Source organism: Achroia grisella, unplaced genomic scaffold (assembly GCF_030625045.1).
Source record: "Achroia grisella isolate CSIRO2021 unplaced genomic scaffold, CSIRO_AGI_Agris_v1 utg18712, whole genome shotgun sequence".
Classification (NCBI taxonomy): domain Eukaryota; kingdom Metazoa; phylum Arthropoda; class Insecta; order Lepidoptera; family Pyralidae; genus Achroia; species Achroia grisella.
The window spans coordinates 165,536-183,433 of record NW_026712691.1 but is presented as its reverse complement, the minus strand read 5'-3'; the positions used below and the strand labels follow the sequence as shown (position 1 = coordinate 183,433).

The following is a 17,898-nucleotide window of genomic DNA, read 5'->3' as shown; positions in this document are numbered from 1 at the left end:
CTTTAAACTTTTACGATTTATAAAAATTAAATAAAGGCTGTTTCTATAATAAGTTTTTAGGTTACTTCAGGTTATTTACAAATTAAACAACATGACCATAATGACAGTACAGCACAGATCAACAGTCACAGTGCAGTTTAGATTTTATCTTGATCTGTCCTCGTATGTTTTAAGGTTGGCACCCCCGGTAATGGCAAGTCATTGCTGTCAAGTGTCAGTCTTGTAATTTTGGCCAAATGACATGGAATGGAATTGAAAGAAAAATAATTTCGCTTACCAGGGTCTCGCTGGAACAACTCTTATTTTACACCTAAATATTCGTATAATATTTCAAATGGTTCTTCATAAAAGATTTTCTCTTAAAATTGTTTAGTTCTTATTTTATTTGAATTACTTATTCCGTGTTTATATTGTCAAAGACTGAAAATATCTCAAAATGGCTAGTGTATCCTATCAAATTGCAAATCTTTTGGAGAAGGTAAGCCGGCAATAATAAGTGAAAATAATGTCTTAAATAGCTAATTTGAGTTGACATCATAATTTAATTGATTAATTATTTCAGATGACTTCCAATGATAAAGATTTCAGGTTCATGGCAACTAACGATTTAATGACAGAGTTGCAAAAAGACAGCATAAAACTTGATGATGATTCAGAAAAAAAAGTGGTTAAGATGCTTCTTCGATTACTGGAAGATAAGAATGGCGAGGTACAAAATTTAGCTGTGAAATGGTATGTATGCCCAAAAAATGTATGGGTTAACCTAAAAGTTAATTTAAGTAATATATTTTGAAAGATTTTATTTGTATAGTTGGTAAACTGTGAAAATTAGAAATAACACATTTTTCAATACATATTTCGTGTATACTCTCTTTATATTACAACTTAACATGTCACTATTGTTAGGTTGCCAACCACAAATTAAAAAACTAGTATTTGAAGTTGATAAAACAGGGACTATTCAGTTTAAAAATAGGATGCAGTAATAGAGTTGTAATATGTAGTGAAAATAGGTGAAGGAATGTTTTAGGTTTTTTTTATTATAAATTGGAACCATATTTAATTTATAAATTAAAAACACAGTATGCAGTTTATATATTATTCAGAATATCCCAGGACACTACAAAAAGTAAGACATTTCCTTGGAGAACAGGCCATTTGCTAATTCTACATTATAGAAAACTATTTGACTAGATGGTGCACAAGCTATCTATTGGGAGCAGACTTTAAAATATCTAATTTTAGGCAATATTGAAATAATTACATATTATCTCTCCGATACAAAATCAATATCACACTGTTGCCAGGTTTTTGTGATTATTAAATATTGTCAGAAATTAATATTTATTACTGATTTTGTAGTTTATACTCTATTGAAGTGTGGGTGTTTATTTAAATCATATTAACAAAATAATTATAAAGTATATGTATTAATAAATATAGGTATGTTGTATCAATACAGTTTTTTTAATTGTCATATATTTCACCAAAATAGAAAATAAATGATCTTCATATTGTGCCATATTTCATAAAACATCCACTTAGTTAAAAAATTTTGTTAGCAGTTTCATGGAAACCACAAAAAGGTTTCTTTTTTCGGTTATTTAACTTGCAAGTTAGTAATGGAAACACTAGTGTAGGTATGTGAATTTTAAAATAATATGGCAGCTTTTAAAAGTTTAAAACTAATGGTCTAAAATAGAAAATTACAATTCAACAAGTTTTTACAGCCTAAACACAGAAGTTAGACAACAGAGTCTCAATTGACAATATGATGATTGTCAATTTGGACTTCAATATAATAAATTTTAATGGACTATCTACAGTTAAAAAATGTGAGATAATATACATTCTCAAACAATTCTTATTATTGGAAATAGATGGTTTCCAGAATACAATTATGCAGATGTTTACAATTTGTGGTAGTCAATTCTCAGAGAACCGTCATTGTTCTTCTGTGTCATATGATGTTCTGTATTCTCATATAAAAAATAGCAATATTTTTATTTCAGCCTAGGACCCCTTGTAAATAAGGTAAAAGAGTTTCAAGTTGAGAGCATTGTAGAGACTCTTTGTGCCAACATGCTCTCAGACACTGAACAGTTGCGGGACATAAGTAGCATTGGCTTGAAGACTGTTATATCAGAACTTCCATTGGGTTCCAGTACTCTTGCAGCAAATGTATGTAAGAAAATTACTGGGAGACTGAGCAGTGCTATTGAAAAGGTGTGTTTAGACTTTGGCGTAAATACTAATAAATATCTTAAAATTGTATTATAGTCAGTGAGATGTTTCTGTATGTGTTTTGTTACTATACATATCACGTATTACTAAAAATTTTGCAAATATTGCTGGCTAACCCAGATTAAAAATGTCTGTTTTTCTGACCACCTTGATTTGATGATGTGAAGGCTTAGTAATGAAATATTTATGATCACAGACCCCTATTAAAACAATAGAAAGATTTATATACATATAGAAATATTTTTCTTCATTAAGAAGTGTTGTCTCACTCAATAAAAAAGACAGACAAAGAAGATTTTTTATTTCCATAATAATAATATATATAAAATAGTAGTTCTAATCAATAATTTTAAAATATTTTGAACATATGGTTAAATTGAGTGTTAATTATATTATAATTAAGTTTTAATTAAAATTGTCGATATTTTTTTATTGTTAGTGATTTATAATCCCTAATATATTGAGATATTTACGACCTCAGCAGTTTATTATTACTTTCCAAGGTGCAAACATTTGTACTCATGACTATCATTTTTGTATTGGCCTGAGTGTTTTCTATGTATACTATTTACAAAATAATATTTACAAAAAATGTATGTAGGTATTTATATTAGTTGTTTAGCACCCAAAGCACACTCCTGGACCTGTGTTATTATTATTTTTAAAATGTTCTAAATAATATTTAATTTCAGCAAGAAGATGTTTCTGTTCAGCTGGAGGCATTGGATATTTTAGCTGATTTGCTTAGTAGATTTGGTGGTCTCTTGATATCCTTTCACACAATGCTATTAAATTCCTTGCTTCCGCAGCTTGCATCACCACGCCAGGTACAACAATGCATATTAAACAGCTCGATTTTGTTATTATTGAATAACTTGTTATAGTAAATATAACTAAATAAATATTTCTTAGTTATACATAGTATTATTGTTTTACTAATTTTACTGATATACAAGTATAATTAATGTCTGTATACAATATGAAATACTACACTTAATTTAAATTATCACATACCTTGTCTTATACTGAATTAACTAAAAAAATACAGACTTTCAAGAATCCACTCTAGAGTATTTAAAAGTATAAGAGTGTGAATTTTTAAAATTATGTATTAACTCAAAAGTATTGAACTAGGTGTGCCATATTATAGATTTTAATATTGCACAGTGTGAGAATTTTTTTCTTCGTATTATCATTTAAAAAATAATTGCAGGCAGTTCGTAAACGCACCATAGTTGCATTATCACATTTGGTTATGTCCTGTAATACATCTCTGTATAACAAACTTATTGATCATCTATTGGAAGGACTGGGTTCATCAACATCATCAAGTGTCAGTCGCACACACATACAATGCATTGCTTCTGTATGGTAAGATATTAACTACATACTTTTATTTCTGATATACTTTTTATATTTTCATATATATTACTTTTTTTCCTCAGTTCAAAAACTTCTAAGATGGTTACGATAGTTGTATTATAGAGTCCAATGAAAGTCAGCTGCTGTTCCGAAGGTGGGTGCACTGCAAAGGTCATGAGCAGCACCTTTACAACGTTGCTATTGCACTGCAAACATTCAATCATTTCCTCTTGGTTCAAATTGCATCAAATGTATATGAAAGAATATAATAGTTGAACCTAGATATATACCTAGATATCCCTTCCACAGTAACCTATATAGGTTACTGTGGAAGGGAATTAAAACCAAAAACAACTTAATACCTCCTTATTAGTTATCTTGGAAGTTATTGAGCGGGAGGAAATAGGTCACATGGTGTAATTATAATAAGTAGCCATTATCTGTCACTTCAAGATGGCTTACATCAATTCTTGTAATACAATCTATTATCATTTCAAATTTCATTAACGTCATCATTCAGCCATTTAGTTCCGCAAAGGTAACAAAAAGATGGACAGAGACATTATTTTATTTATCATATTCATGTGAAAATATCGATATCCTTACAATACAGATGATAAATGAAGCGAAGTAACTCCCTATGCGTAGTAAACGCTGAGAAAAGAATTCGTTTAGTTGTTGATTGTGGTGTTAAAAATGTCCTATTAAAAATATTCTGTTTTTAGTCGTCAAGCTGGACATAGATTTGGTGAGCAGTTATGGCGTGTCGCGCCTCAAGTTCTAGAACATTCCACAGATGCTGATGAGGAATTGCGTGAACATTGCTTGCAAGCATTGGAAGCATTTGTGCTGAAGTGTCCTAAAGAAGTTCAACCACATATTCCAACGGCAAGTTTTAATATTAATAAAAATAGATTTCCCATATAGGTTCCAGCGCAGTAAATGTTAATTAAACACTAATTATATCACGCACAACGGCCCAGGTGAGAGGCTAATTACGGAAAATGGAGTCCAACTTATATTACAAACACTAATTATATTATTGTGTTAACTGTTTTTTGTGGTAGAGTACTATGATGATAGTATAATAATTAATTGATATGAGAATATTTAATAAAGTCCAATTGATGGTACATACTATTTTTTATGTAATTAGAATCGCAATCAAGTTCATGGCCCACGTGATGGTATGTGGTAACCTCGTCTATATACATGTACAGAACTATTGTGTGACAGACTTATGTGTAATGACATGTAGTCATTGAATAGGACTAAGAAGTCATGCCTCACCCTGTAATTTCACTGTTTAATCAGCACCCTACAACTGATAAACAGCTTACAAAACAAGCTGCTTGCGGCTGAAACATCCACTCGTTGCTATGAGTTTTTACAGTGTATCTCTGGTAAAATGTATGATTTCCTGACAGACTATTTAATTAATAATTGTGGTTTATAAATTGAACAGATAATTGACCTCTGCTTAAAAATGATAACTTACGATCCTAACTACAATTATGAAGATGAAGAGGAGGATGGTGGCGGAGAAGATGAAGAAATGGAGGATGAATCTTTTGCTCCTGATGCTGATCCCGATTCTGATTCAGAAGAATATTCTGATGATGATGATATGTCATGGAAGGTGAGAATAATATTTTTTCACCAAACTTAAAGTATATATAACTGTTTTTAGAATTCTAAACTAAGTTAATTCAAAATGAGGTTTCACAGGTTGTGTCACAGGTTGTGTGTGTGTGTTGTGTTGTTGTCACCCCGTAGTTGAACTGCAAAATGATAAAATCATGTATTCACATTTTTTACGACAAATATTGAAACATTTTATATTCTTACGTGCAATATAGCACCTTATTTTACTCTAGTTTCTATTAAATTTATATTAATGAATTTTACACTTGATGGAATAATTCATTAACAGGTGAGGCGTGCAGCCGCTAAATGCCTGGAGTCTGTTATTGCAACACGTCATGAGCTTTTAGCTGAAATGTACGTGACTGTTTCGCCAGCTTTGATTGCCAGGTTTAAAGGTAGGTAATTAATCTAATAATAATAATTATAATATATTTCTATCTCTATAAACTTGATATTATAAACTTAGAAAATATTAGAATAAAAAATAATAATATTATCTTTGTGGTCACTACACTCCTACGACAATCTACCACGATGAAACAGTCCATACCGCCGCTATCTTCCGTCATGTAGGTAGACAGAATCTTGGTCGGTTTAGCGGCGCATATTAAGAAGTTGGGGCCAGTCGGTGCAGTGTCAGGATTGTTTCCATTGACCCGCTTTTTGCGCCTCTTTGTAGATTATTTATAATATGTTTTGTAAGAAAATATAAATTGTATAAAAAATGGTATTTTTTTCAAAGAACGAGAGGAAAATGTCAAGTGTGATATCCTAAGTGCGTACACGGCTTTGCTGAGAGCTACACGTCCGCCTCCCGCACTTCAAATGTCGATCGCTCCCAATGATAACTCTCCGCAAGCTCTGCTTCTACAAAGGGTATTTTAATATAGTTATATTTGCTTGTAAATTTTATTTTCACAGCCTTACTTCTGATGGTCGCAGGTTTGATTCCTCGCAAGTACAAACCTTTGTATTTCTACTGCTGAGTATGATTGTTTGTATTAGATGGGTATTTCTTATCAATGTATGCGAAAAAAAATGTATTTATATCAGTCGTCTAGTACCCAAAACACAAGCTTTGCTTAGCTTGGGATTTAATTTCGTTGTATGACTTGTCCAGGTATAAAAAAAAGAAAAAGAATAATAATAGAATAATCTTGTTATAACTGCATATCTCTATGACTAATGGTCTACGTAAATTGTCTACTGCACAAAATAAACATGGCATGTTCCATGTCCCTCTATATGTGGAGCAGCCATAGTGCTTACAAAGAAGTCTCTATATCGAATATATAGCCGCAGTCTCAATATTGTTTTGCCTATAGTTATTATTATTATAATTAGGCAGAGGTTAAAAGTATACATGTGTAATGAACACTTCAGGTGGCGGGCGTGGTGCGCGGCGCACTGCGCGTGATCCGCGGCCGCAGCGTGCGCGCGCGGCTGTGCGCTGGCGCTGCTGCGCGAGCTGCTGGCCGCCGCGCCCGGCTGCCTCGCCGACCAAGCTGCGCGCGTCGTGCGAGCTCTCACACCCGCGCTCACGTCAGTACACCTCTCATTACCTGCATACACACTAATACACATACGCCCTTACACGCGCGAATAGGCTACGCATATGACGACGTTCTCGCGGCTTTGCATGTAACGAAGCTCTCGCGTCAATGACGAAATAAACTATAAATTAAAAATCAATTACTATCAAATATATAATAACTAAATAAAATTGATGATATATATGTTTATACAGCGACAAGAGCACTGCGTCGTCGATGAAGATCGAGACGCTGGTGTTCGTGGTGTGCTTGGTGCGCGGACACAGCCCGGCGGCGATGCGCGCCCACGTGGCGGCGCTGCTGCCCGCGGTGCTGGCCTGCGTGCACGACCCCTTCTACAAGGTCACCGCCGAGGCGCTGCGCGTGCTTCAAACCCTCGTCAAGGTCATGCGCCCGCTCGGTCAGTACTATAACATTTCCTTTTTCTTTTCTTAAAAAAATGCTATAACCGGCCCGGGGAACGACCTAATTAATAATTAATTCCTAATATTTGCCTCGATCCCACTTTTCTTCGTCACATCACCCTAGCCTTGCGCCCTGGCAATGAGCTTATACTTGACGCCCATACCCGGCTATTTTGTTTAGTGTCTATAGGTACAAAATCTACTTAGTTTTCACCAGTAAATACCTAATAACACTAGTTTCCCCTTAATAGAATTTCGCCTCGAGTACTTAAACCTAACCATATAGCTGTTTGTTTTGACACATAGTATATGTAACAGGACCAATGAACCAAAAATATTCTAAAGCAATTATTGTGCAGATAATGTGGAAAATATAGAGGGCAAGGAAGCGGTGTTTGTGGAACCACCTCCCGAGGAGTTGCAGCAGTTCATCCCTGCGATGTATGAATGCACACTGGTGCGCTTGCGAGCCACCGACATGGATCAGGAAGTAAAAGAGCGTGCCATTGCTGCCTGCGGACAACTTATATGTCATTTTGGCGATTATTTGCAAGTACGTAGTATCTGTGAATTTCTTTACATATAAATAATAATCACCATGTCTAATTTCATAGAAATTATATAATTTTCTAAAGTAACCTCATATATTGTTTATAATTGAAATATTTGTTTATAATTATATGGTAATTATTATTGTTGAAATTATATTACTATATATGCATACATATATATAATAGGTACACTAATAATATTTACGATGATATAACCTGAGTATACTTTAGTTAATTAACTTTTTTGTCTTAAACAATAGGAAAAACTTTATTAAAGACATGGATCCAAATAGGAAGAATGTGCTAACCAAAACATTTATTACTAAAATAGCTTATTCCATTCTATTGACTATTCGAAAATATTCAGATAAAGCACATTACAAAATTTTGGTTTAATCATTAAAAATATGAAAAATATTATTTTAATTCAATTTGTTATTTAGATGAAATATTTCAGTTAGTACCTGTTTACTTGAATTTACTGTCAACATTTAGATAGGACATATGAATGGAAGCGAAAAACATTACGCCGACCCCAAATAAATGGGATAAGGAAGAAGCAGAAGATGATGATTTAGATAGGACACCTCCATCATATCCAGCTGTGTCGTAACAATAACAATTAACGTAACGACAAATCTTTTATATTCTTATTAATAGACATAAACGATTTATTCGTATCTTCAGCGCACGCTTACAAGTAAACAAAAAAGCAATATTTGATATTTTGTTTGCAGAATGAACTTCCTGTGTGTCTACCCATATTTTTAGAACGGCTGCGTAACGAAATTACACGTCTTACAACTGTTAAAGCATTGACTAAAGTCGCTTCGTCCCCTCTACGCATCGATTTGAGACCTATTTTGGTAAGTTATTGCAGGTACCAACATTACCTAGTTAGACTTCTTAAAATGTTTCTGGGTACCTCTATCTCAACTATTTCAGATACCCAGCATCTTCCTTTCTATTTCGTATATAAGTTTGGAATTATACAGTACGGGGAATGTTGCTTGAAGCACCGTCAGTACCATTGTCGTCTATTAATTACGTGACCGACCACGGACGTCCGAAATCGACTCGAGTGCGGAACACTCAAACAGACAGACCAACATACTTTGCAATATTAAGTATAAATTAATTGTAGCTACATCTGTTAATTATAAAATTATTTATGCCGTCAGTTGATCATATTCTCTAATTTGAAAAATGTAGCACAGTGTTCAAATTTGGATGTCTATTTTCATACACAGAAATACCCAATATCACAATAAATTTGCTTTATTATAAATAATAATTTATATTACATATTATTTTTATTACAATCCATACTTAATTTTGTAAATGTGGTCTGGTCTGTCTCTTTTGATATGTTTTCATTACTAAAAGGCTAAACACATTAATATTAAATTTAATGATAGATTGCATCGCAAAAGACAAATGTAAGTTATTATTACCTTAAAATTTCTGGAAGGGTATAAAATAGAGGATTAAAATTTGTTCACACCGTGAGCCGCTGGTAACAGTTAGGATAATTTTATTTGTTAATTTCAGTCTGACGCAGTGCCTATCTTAGGATCGTTTTTGAGAAAGAATCAAAGAGCTCTAAAGTTGTCTACCTTAGTATTACTGGATACTCTGGTGCAAAACTATAGCAACGCCATCAGTATAGAGCTTCTGAGCAAGGTACGTATTATTTAAGTTGCCAGTGTCATTTCTTTTTTGTGATGATTTATTTTGGATTGTTCATTCGACTGAAATAAAACTTCTCTCTCACTTCGACTGAAAAGTTCTCTTTCATTACGAAGGTAATCGTAATGAAAGAGAACTTTCTCAATTGCTGTGATTTTTATATATTTAATTTTAAGAACTACGTTGAATAAGAAACCCTATTTGGCAGTAAAAATATTCAGATTAAAAACATGGATAGTTGCCATAGTCAGTCAGCTATTCCGTTTTGACGCTATTATCATAAAACCAATAAATACAGAGACTAAAGCCATCTGAGTGGATACATTATTGTGGCCGCAACAGAGCAAGTTAGTCAGTTGTGTGTAGTCGCGTTCTGAACGGTCCCGGTCGTGACAGGTGGCAGGTGTTGACGGAGGTGCCGGCGCTGGTGAGCGAGGCGGACCTGCACTGCGCGCAGACCGCGCTCACGCTGGTGCGCGGCGCCTGCCTGCGCTGCCCGCACGCGCTCACGCCGGACGCGCGCCACGCGCTCACTCCCAACATACTCGCGCTCGCCAAGTCGCCGCTGCTCCAGGGTACGTATCTACTGCAGCGCGCACCACGCGTTCGCTCCCAATTCTCTCATACGTTTGTATCTATATTTTACGTTAACTTTTTAAAAATATTTATTCCCCTTTAAGATTTGTAAATTATCAAGAAATCTGTAGTTAGATTTTAGTACCATGGTCAGATGTCTCCCATTTTCCAGTGATCCTTATTCATCGCAAAAGCGCGCGAAGCTACGCAGGATTGTGCGAACGGACGATGCGCGCGCAGTCCTTTTCGTTCTCTTTGTCGACATTTCCATGCACGCCCTTTTCTATGTCAGCAAATTCCTGAAAGAGGGAATGTGAAAAGAAACTAGTATACCGAGTTGGTTTTCGTGCCGACGTAAAAATTCAAAGGTTAAAAGCGTGTCTAACTCCATTTGCTCAAAATTCGTCACTAAGTGAATATTGACATGTTGAAATTTTGAGGTTACATCTGGTGAGGTAAGATCTGAAATGAATGTGATCGTTTAATAGTGTGTGTGTGTGTGTGTGTGTGTGTGGTGTTCAGGCGGAGCACTGGCGGCGATGCTGGGCGTGCTGAGCGCGCTGGTGGCGGCGGACGTGGCGGGGTGCTCGCGGCGCGAGCTGCTGGCGCTGCTGGTGGCGCCCGTGCACCGCGTGCACGACCACAACGTGCACGCCACCGCGCACCACACCAAGCAGGTACCCACACCTGCCAACATCTGACACACCACACTGCCCCCAAATACTATATTTGGAGTCTTAAAAAATAATAAAGAACGACTGGTCGCGATGTTGTTACCTCACACTCCGTAATGTTAAATTTAATAAGAAAAAAATCTAATTTTTCTTCGATGAGGACATTAAGATTTCTTGCAAAATTGCCAATATCGGTTGCCGTCTAGCGAAAGTAGGGAAGATATGATTAGAATTTTTTAAAGAGATGCAGATATTTTTGCCTGAAAGGGATATGAAAAAATCAACCATTTTTCTTACTATTTTAAGCATGAGTAAAAACTCATGGCACTGAAACGGTTCAAAAAGTGTGTGTTGTAATCAGAATGTGACGGTTAAAATAGTGAGTGGTGTAATCGGAATGTGTGTTGCGTGTGTGGCAGGCGTTCCACTCGCTGGCGAAGTGCGTGGCGGCGGTGGTGGTGGAGGGCGGCGCGGACGCGCTGGAGGTGGTGCGCGAGTTCCTGCGGGACGCCGCGCGCCCGCCCTCCGACCCGCACCACATGTTCGCGCTGCTCGCGCTCGCGGAGATCGGACGACACCTGTTAGTTCTCACCCTTTCTACTGCCCTTTAACACCCAGTACTACATATGTATTGCGAAACTTTTTTGCTGGTCAATATTATAATATTACAGGCCATAAAATACAGGCTAATTATTTTTGCTCTTTATTTGGTATATTTCTGCACTAAATATGACGACAATAAACCCATCGTAGCTACACTAAATAACAATTAAAAATAATCAACTTAAATTAATGATATCAGCCAGAACAATAACTTTGCTGGATCCCAAGCTGGCTCTGCCAATATTTTATGGAATACAACCATGTCTAACCTATTTAACTTAAATATAATTACTGTGTTAATCGACATATTTTCAGAGACTTGAGTTCGATTCCGAAACTGAAGGAGGTGCTTTTGGATTCGTTTACACCATCCTCGGAGGAAGTGAAGTCAGCGGCGAGCTACGCACTCGGCTCGGTCGCCGTCGGTAACCTACCAGAGTTTCTGCCGTTCATACTAGGTTAAATAGAAGCGCAACCCAAACGCCAGTATCTGTTATTACACTCCTTACGTGAGGTTAGTTATACAATGTTTGAACTAAATGTTTACAATGTTTCTTACTTGTTTAACATACAGTTACAATTACAGTTCAGGGTAATTTATTAAATGCTACTAATTTTTATTCTTTCATTTAGTCAATGATGATTTTTATCATATGTGTACGTAAAATGCTATAGTATTACAAAAAAAGATGTCCAATAATGTAAGGAATTAAAGTAGAATGTTTAATTGCTGGTTAATTTTTTTTTATTATTTATAAACCATTTGAATCTTGTGTCTTAACTGTAATATTTAACTCTATGAACAATCAAGTCTTAGCGCATTTCTAAATACAACCCTTAAATATAAAACAAACTTATTTGGTGATACATCCCAAATTTTTTTTGTCAATAGATTATTACCTCAGAATCATGTACACCGGAAGGTGTAGAAGCCTTAAGACCTTTTATACGAGAAATTTGGGTGCAACTATCTAAACATTGCCAATGTGCAGAAGAAGGGTCTCGTAACGTGGTAAGTGCCTATGATTTGTACTAAATTCTTAATTGTTATGGCCTAACACATGACTAATAGAAAAATCGGAAAAGTTCAATACTTTTTTGTAATTACTTATCATTAGGATACCGATAGGAAGGTTAGTTGCAGACCGATAATTAGTTGACAGAAAGAAAAATGTGGTGCTATGAATTATGTATTTAGTTTTAATTAACTACTCAGTACTGACTGTGTAGTGTTTTGATTTTCATCAATCATCATTCAATTCAGGCATGTGTATAAGAACATTGGCGTATTCTTATGCATATTCCTGAATTGATTCAGCACAGGATTTATTCTTTGTTTTTAGGTTTTTATTTTAGATTATATGCATGTTTTTTTTAATTAAAACATAAGGCACGTGATGCAATGAATTTTGCTTATATTTCAGGTAGCAGAATGTTTAGGTAAATTATGTTTACTAGAACCCCAAGAACTATTGCCTCAATTGAAGGAATTCTTGAAGTCACCGGAACCACTTACTAGAACGACAGCAGTTACTGCGGTTAAATTCACCATTTCTGATCAGGTTAGTGTCATTATAATATGTATAGTGTTTATTTATTACAAAATAAAAAAATATAAGGAATACTTTTATCAGTTTATATCTAATTAAACTTAAAATGTACCTCACATGCACTAATTGAATTAAATACTCTAATAGAAACAATATTAGATATACAACCAAGTGGTTGAGTTACTAAATAAGAGTAAATCAGACGTAGTAATTAGAGCAGACCAGTCTCTACAAGCTGCACTCTTTCACCAGTATGACAGATGAGACAGCCATCACTGCACTCGACCTGACTGACTTGATTAGATATTTGTGACAAGATAGCTAGCAGTTTTTACCGAAGGTTTAAATATATCCCATGTCATACAAAATGGAAGGGTGCCGCGTGGTGACAGATCCATTACAAGTATATATATATATATGGATGTGTTGGTGGGGTGCGTCAGCCGCAAGCGATCGACCCGCTGCTGTGCGCGTGCATGCCGGAGCTGCTGGTGCCGCTGCGGGACGGCGAGCTGGGCGTGCGGCGCGTCGCGCTGGTCGCCTTCAACTCCGCCGCGCACAACAAGCCCTCGCTCGTGCGCGACCTGCTGCCCGACGTGCTGCCCACCATCTATCTCGAGACCAAAGTCAAGGTACCACTACTACACACACACTCCACTTTGCGAACTTACACAAAATAACTTTTGTAGATTTAAGTAGTTTTGTTAAAATAACTTAGCGAATGTGTTGTCCGTCTCTATAGTATCCTAATATCATAGCCAATATTCTATGTAGTAGATAACAAACGAATAAACTGTATAGATTACGTGGCAGTACTAAGAAGGAAAATGGCTAAATAAAAAAAAATTGCAGAGGTGGATTCAATTGTAATTGCAGGCACACACAATGTATATGAAGAATGTGTGCCTGCTCCTGACACAGTATTATATTTTTCAAATAATTTCAATTGCACACTTATTACCGTCGGTTGATAACGATGCCGGTTTTCCATGCTTTGTATATACTTTATGTGAACGAAGGACTGTATATATATGGGGCTGGTAGATATAATATTATGTACAAAATTATAACAGTTAGCAGAACAAGAATAACAATGACATATATATTTTTCTATATAAAATAATAGACAAAATACATAAATAATATACAGAGAGTTGCGTCGTGCACAGTTTATATATTTAGATATAGACATATATGATGACAGAACCACTGTCAATATAATATTGTCTCCTGACTACACACAGAATAGACACGTATCAATTATGTTAAAAAGCACATAAATAATAAGTATCTGTTTTGTAGAAAGAGCTAATCCGTGAAGTGGAGATGGGTCCGTTCAAACATTCTGTAGACGACGGGCTGGACCTTCGCAAGGCAGCTTTTGAGTGCATGTACACACTGCTGGGCACGTGTCTAGACCGCCTGGACGTGTTCGAGTTCCTGAGGCACGTGGAGGATGGCCTGCGTGACCATTACGACATCAAGATGCTCACTTACCTCATGTGTGCTAGGCTCGCACAGCTCTGCCCTGCAGTCGTTTTGCAAAGTTAGTCTTACTATTTTATAATATATCGTCAATAGGTACTATGGTCAGATGCATATATAGTTATGCAATATGAATATAACACCTTAGTTCTCTGGAATGGCTATTTATGGGTATCACGGCATTTTTAGTTGGCTCATGTCTATTAGAAAGTTTATAATATTTATTAATTGGCTTATTGTTTCAATTTCAATATATGAAAGCTTCTTCATCTGTGCCATACTGTTAGTCAATTGTTCTATATATTTTTTTAAGTTAGGCGATATTTGGTAATCTTCTAGACTAGTATTTATAACTTTAGTTTCAATTTACCAGGGCTCGAGAGCTTAGTGGAGCCATTAAGAGTAACATGTACTATGAAAGTGAAGGCCAATTCTGTGAAGCAAGAGTATGAAAAACAGGATGAATTGAAGCGCTCCGCTCTGCGCGCTGCTGCAGCATTGCTACAAATACCAGAGGCTGGTGAGTACTTTTATATTAATAGTTTTTTATGAAAAGGACTGGGAAACTAAAGACTGAAATGTGTTATCATTGGAATTCTTTGGTATATTGTATTATATACATGTATTATACTTATAGACCTTCCTCTTGAATCACTCTATCTATTAAAAAAACCGCTTCAAAATCCGTTACGATGTTTTAAAGGTTTAAGCATACATAGGGATAGACAGCGACAGCGACTTTATTTTATACTATGTAATGATGATGATGACAATTCTATGGAGTGCCCTAGGAATGTCTTAATGCAGATTTACATATTTATATCTACGAATGTCATTTATATTTCACATGATTATAGCTGATGTTATGTTGTATTATTTCAGAGAAAAACCCTCATCTGATGGAGTTCGTGACGCAAATCAAAACGATCCCGGACTTGCAGCCAATTTTCGAGTCGATCCTGAAGGACTCGAGCGGCGGCGGCGTGGACTCGAACCTGATGGACCAGAGCTAGCCGCGCCGCGCCACTGCGCCCGCGCCGCTCTCGCTGCACTCGCTCCGCATCTAGTGTCCGTCTCGCTCGTGCACGCACGCAAGTTCATTCGTTGTTTCCCTTTGTTTTCACGTTAAGTTGAGAACCCCTGTTCTTCCTTTTCATTATTGTATAAAAGTTTAAAGTCGAACATCATTTGTATAATTTCAATCGTGATCTCATCCAAATAATATTTACGCCATTTGTTCAACAGTTTTTTATTATAAAATTACATAGTTACAAGAAAGCTCTACTAAGTCCCTGACGTAACAGTAACGAATAATAATCGGGGTGCCTCACTAAGAGATTTAATATTAAGTATAGTAGGGTTTTAGGAATCATTAGGTCGTCGCTGTACAAATGTTGTGGCTGACCGTTACTAGCTTTGCATTACTATCTATTTTCGCTGCCGAGTTCACCATAAATTTATGATCTGTATTAATAGAATTAAAGTATTCTGAAGAAATATAGATAATACTCATAATGATTAACTACTCATTCTTTTTCCCAATGTATGTGTTCAAATTAGAAAAGAATGGCAAACGCTCATACTCTCGGCAACCAAAATTCGAGAGATCTGTTGATAGTTATACATAATTATCGTAATGTATGTATTGTGATATGCTATATGGAAAATTGCAAAAGAATGGATAAATACACTAGTAAAGTGAAACAAGAATAGTATCAGTTATTTTCCTTTCCTCTTGGCCGCGGGCGTGGCGCTTGATGCTCTCGAACTTGGGGCGTCGGTCTGTGGACAGAACATTATAAAGAATGATTCTTAATCTTCGTCTATTTCTGTATGTATACTGAAATTGAAATTGGACGTTATACTTAAAAGAAGTAAGTACTGTTTTTTTATTATTCTGTAAATTATTTTTGGCCATAAGTTCCTTTAACTCTGGCTAGAGAATAGTACGAAGTCTTGCAGCTAGAGTATGATACTGGTGCTCTTAGACTGAGAAGTACATGTTCGCTACTTTAATATTTTACGAACTCGCTCATGTTAAAACAACAGTAATGTTTATATATATATATATATATATATATATATATAATATTTAGTATTTTGAGATATTCATCACTAAATTATTTACACCCAGAAGTTGGTGGATACAAAATAATAATATTGATAATTTCTCTTCACTTAAAGAATAGGACAAAAGTAAAAAACAATTTAATTTTGACAAAATAAATAATGTTACCGGTTTGAGAGGTTTAGCAGGTGAGGCTCGCGCTAGTGTGGCCGCGCTCGCGTTGCGTGACATGGGTCTCGTCGTTGATGTCGACATCGCGCTCACCGGACGCTCTGGGCTCAGCTCTTTGCTACGATAGACAAAAACTACAATTTTCCTAAGGCTCGAGAGAAAATCAGAGTAGTCTGCACAAATTTATTCTCGGACAGTGCCGTTTCGGAGGAGCTTCCTCCTGCGTACGCTTTGATTGTGGAATGAAATGCCTGCCTAGGTTACCACGATATATTACTACATGTGACACGTGACCTATTTAAGCCTGAAACACCAGGGTTTCAGGCTTACATAGGTCACGTACATACATACATTACATAGGCTTACATAACCATTTACCATTAGATGGTACGCTTATTTGCCATTATCGTAGTATAATAAAAAGAAACAATGAAGCGAATCCGTAAATCAAAGTCTCAATAAATACATTTGTTTATGCAAATATGTTACATTTTATAGGCGTTTGTCAACATTTGTCAGTCTAATATTTTTTACGACTAATTTACAGAAAATGTAGCTAATCATGTCGGTACAGTTTACCATTAACACGAGACAAAACTACAAATACAATGGTACCTTAGATCGTCGAACTAGAATAGAACGTTTTTAAAAGTCACTGCACTATATTGTCATTATAATTACTTTGATGTAAATATATATATATATATATATAGCAATTTGCGTTAGACTGTCTGTCCTTGTTACTCCAAGTATTATGAAAAAATTCAAAACACAAATTAATGTGGCAAAATATTAAATAACATTTATGGTGTTAACTTGCTTGTTACCTGTTCCCCCGTGACAGCTGCCCCTTTCTGCTAAACATATCGGAAAGTCGTCCGCGCAAGTCTCGTTTGCTGCCCGCTGCGCTCATATCAGAGTCTGAACCCTGTAATAGTTTAATTAATAAAATAATCGCTATTCCGCTTGATAACACCACATTATAGCACACATTTATATTCTAAATACACATATATGTAATTTATAGAATTTTAGTCCTTTACTACAATAATAATATCTTAGAACAATTCACACAACTATATCTAGTCCCAAGATAAGCAATTTGTATTGTGGTTATTAGATATATACTTTTTTGTTCTATTTACTCAGACCGATACAAACATTATGAATTTTGTATTCATAATGTTTATTTGCTTCGTGCAAGGAATCGAAATAACCATTAGAGGTAAGGCGGTGTACTAAATTGTATAAATTACCACTGAGCCTGTCATAATGGCTCTAACATTGAAATATTTTTTAACGATACTTTTTTATAGTTTCT

The 17,898-nt window shown here is 35.6% G+C and overlaps 2 protein-coding genes across 6 annotated transcripts in view; one reads left to right on the top strand and one right to left on the bottom strand.

Moving 5' to 3' along the window:
• Positions 1-85: 85 nt before the first annotated feature.
• On the top strand, positions 86-16,048 carry LOC131841691 (cullin-associated NEDD8-dissociated protein 1-like). The gene is given in 25 exon segments (XM_059190009.1): positions 86-478; positions 563-732; positions 2,013-2,226; positions 2,937-3,071; positions 3,458-3,615; positions 4,332-4,494; positions 5,072-5,245; positions 5,540-5,648; positions 5,996-6,129; positions 6,637-6,689; positions 6,691-6,795; positions 7,001-7,206; positions 7,570-7,763; positions 8,499-8,627; positions 9,313-9,444; positions 9,854-10,025; positions 10,549-10,703; positions 11,120-11,280; positions 11,619-11,817; positions 12,196-12,315; positions 12,728-12,865; positions 13,297-13,485; positions 14,156-14,399; positions 14,712-14,858; positions 15,221-16,048. Coding segments are annotated over 25 exon segments (3,774 nt in total). The 5' UTR covers positions 86-436; the 3' UTR covers positions 15,352-16,048.
• The window catches only part of LOC131841690 (centromere-associated protein E), a 26,351-nt gene continuing 24,222 nt past the window's right edge, over positions 15,770-17,898 (bottom strand). For all 5 annotated transcript variants that reach the window (XM_059190005.1, XM_059190006.1, XM_059190007.1 and 2 more), the window contains 3 exons: positions 17,405-17,505; positions 16,575-16,695; positions 15,770-16,120 (listed from right to left, as the gene is read on the bottom strand). In XM_059190005.1, the coding sequence (XP_059045988.1) occupies positions 16,058-16,120; positions 16,575-16,695; positions 17,405-17,505 (285 nt within the window). In that variant the 3' untranslated portion in view covers positions 15,770-16,057. The remainder of the gene's footprint in view (positions 16,121-16,574; positions 16,696-17,404; positions 17,506-17,898) is intronic.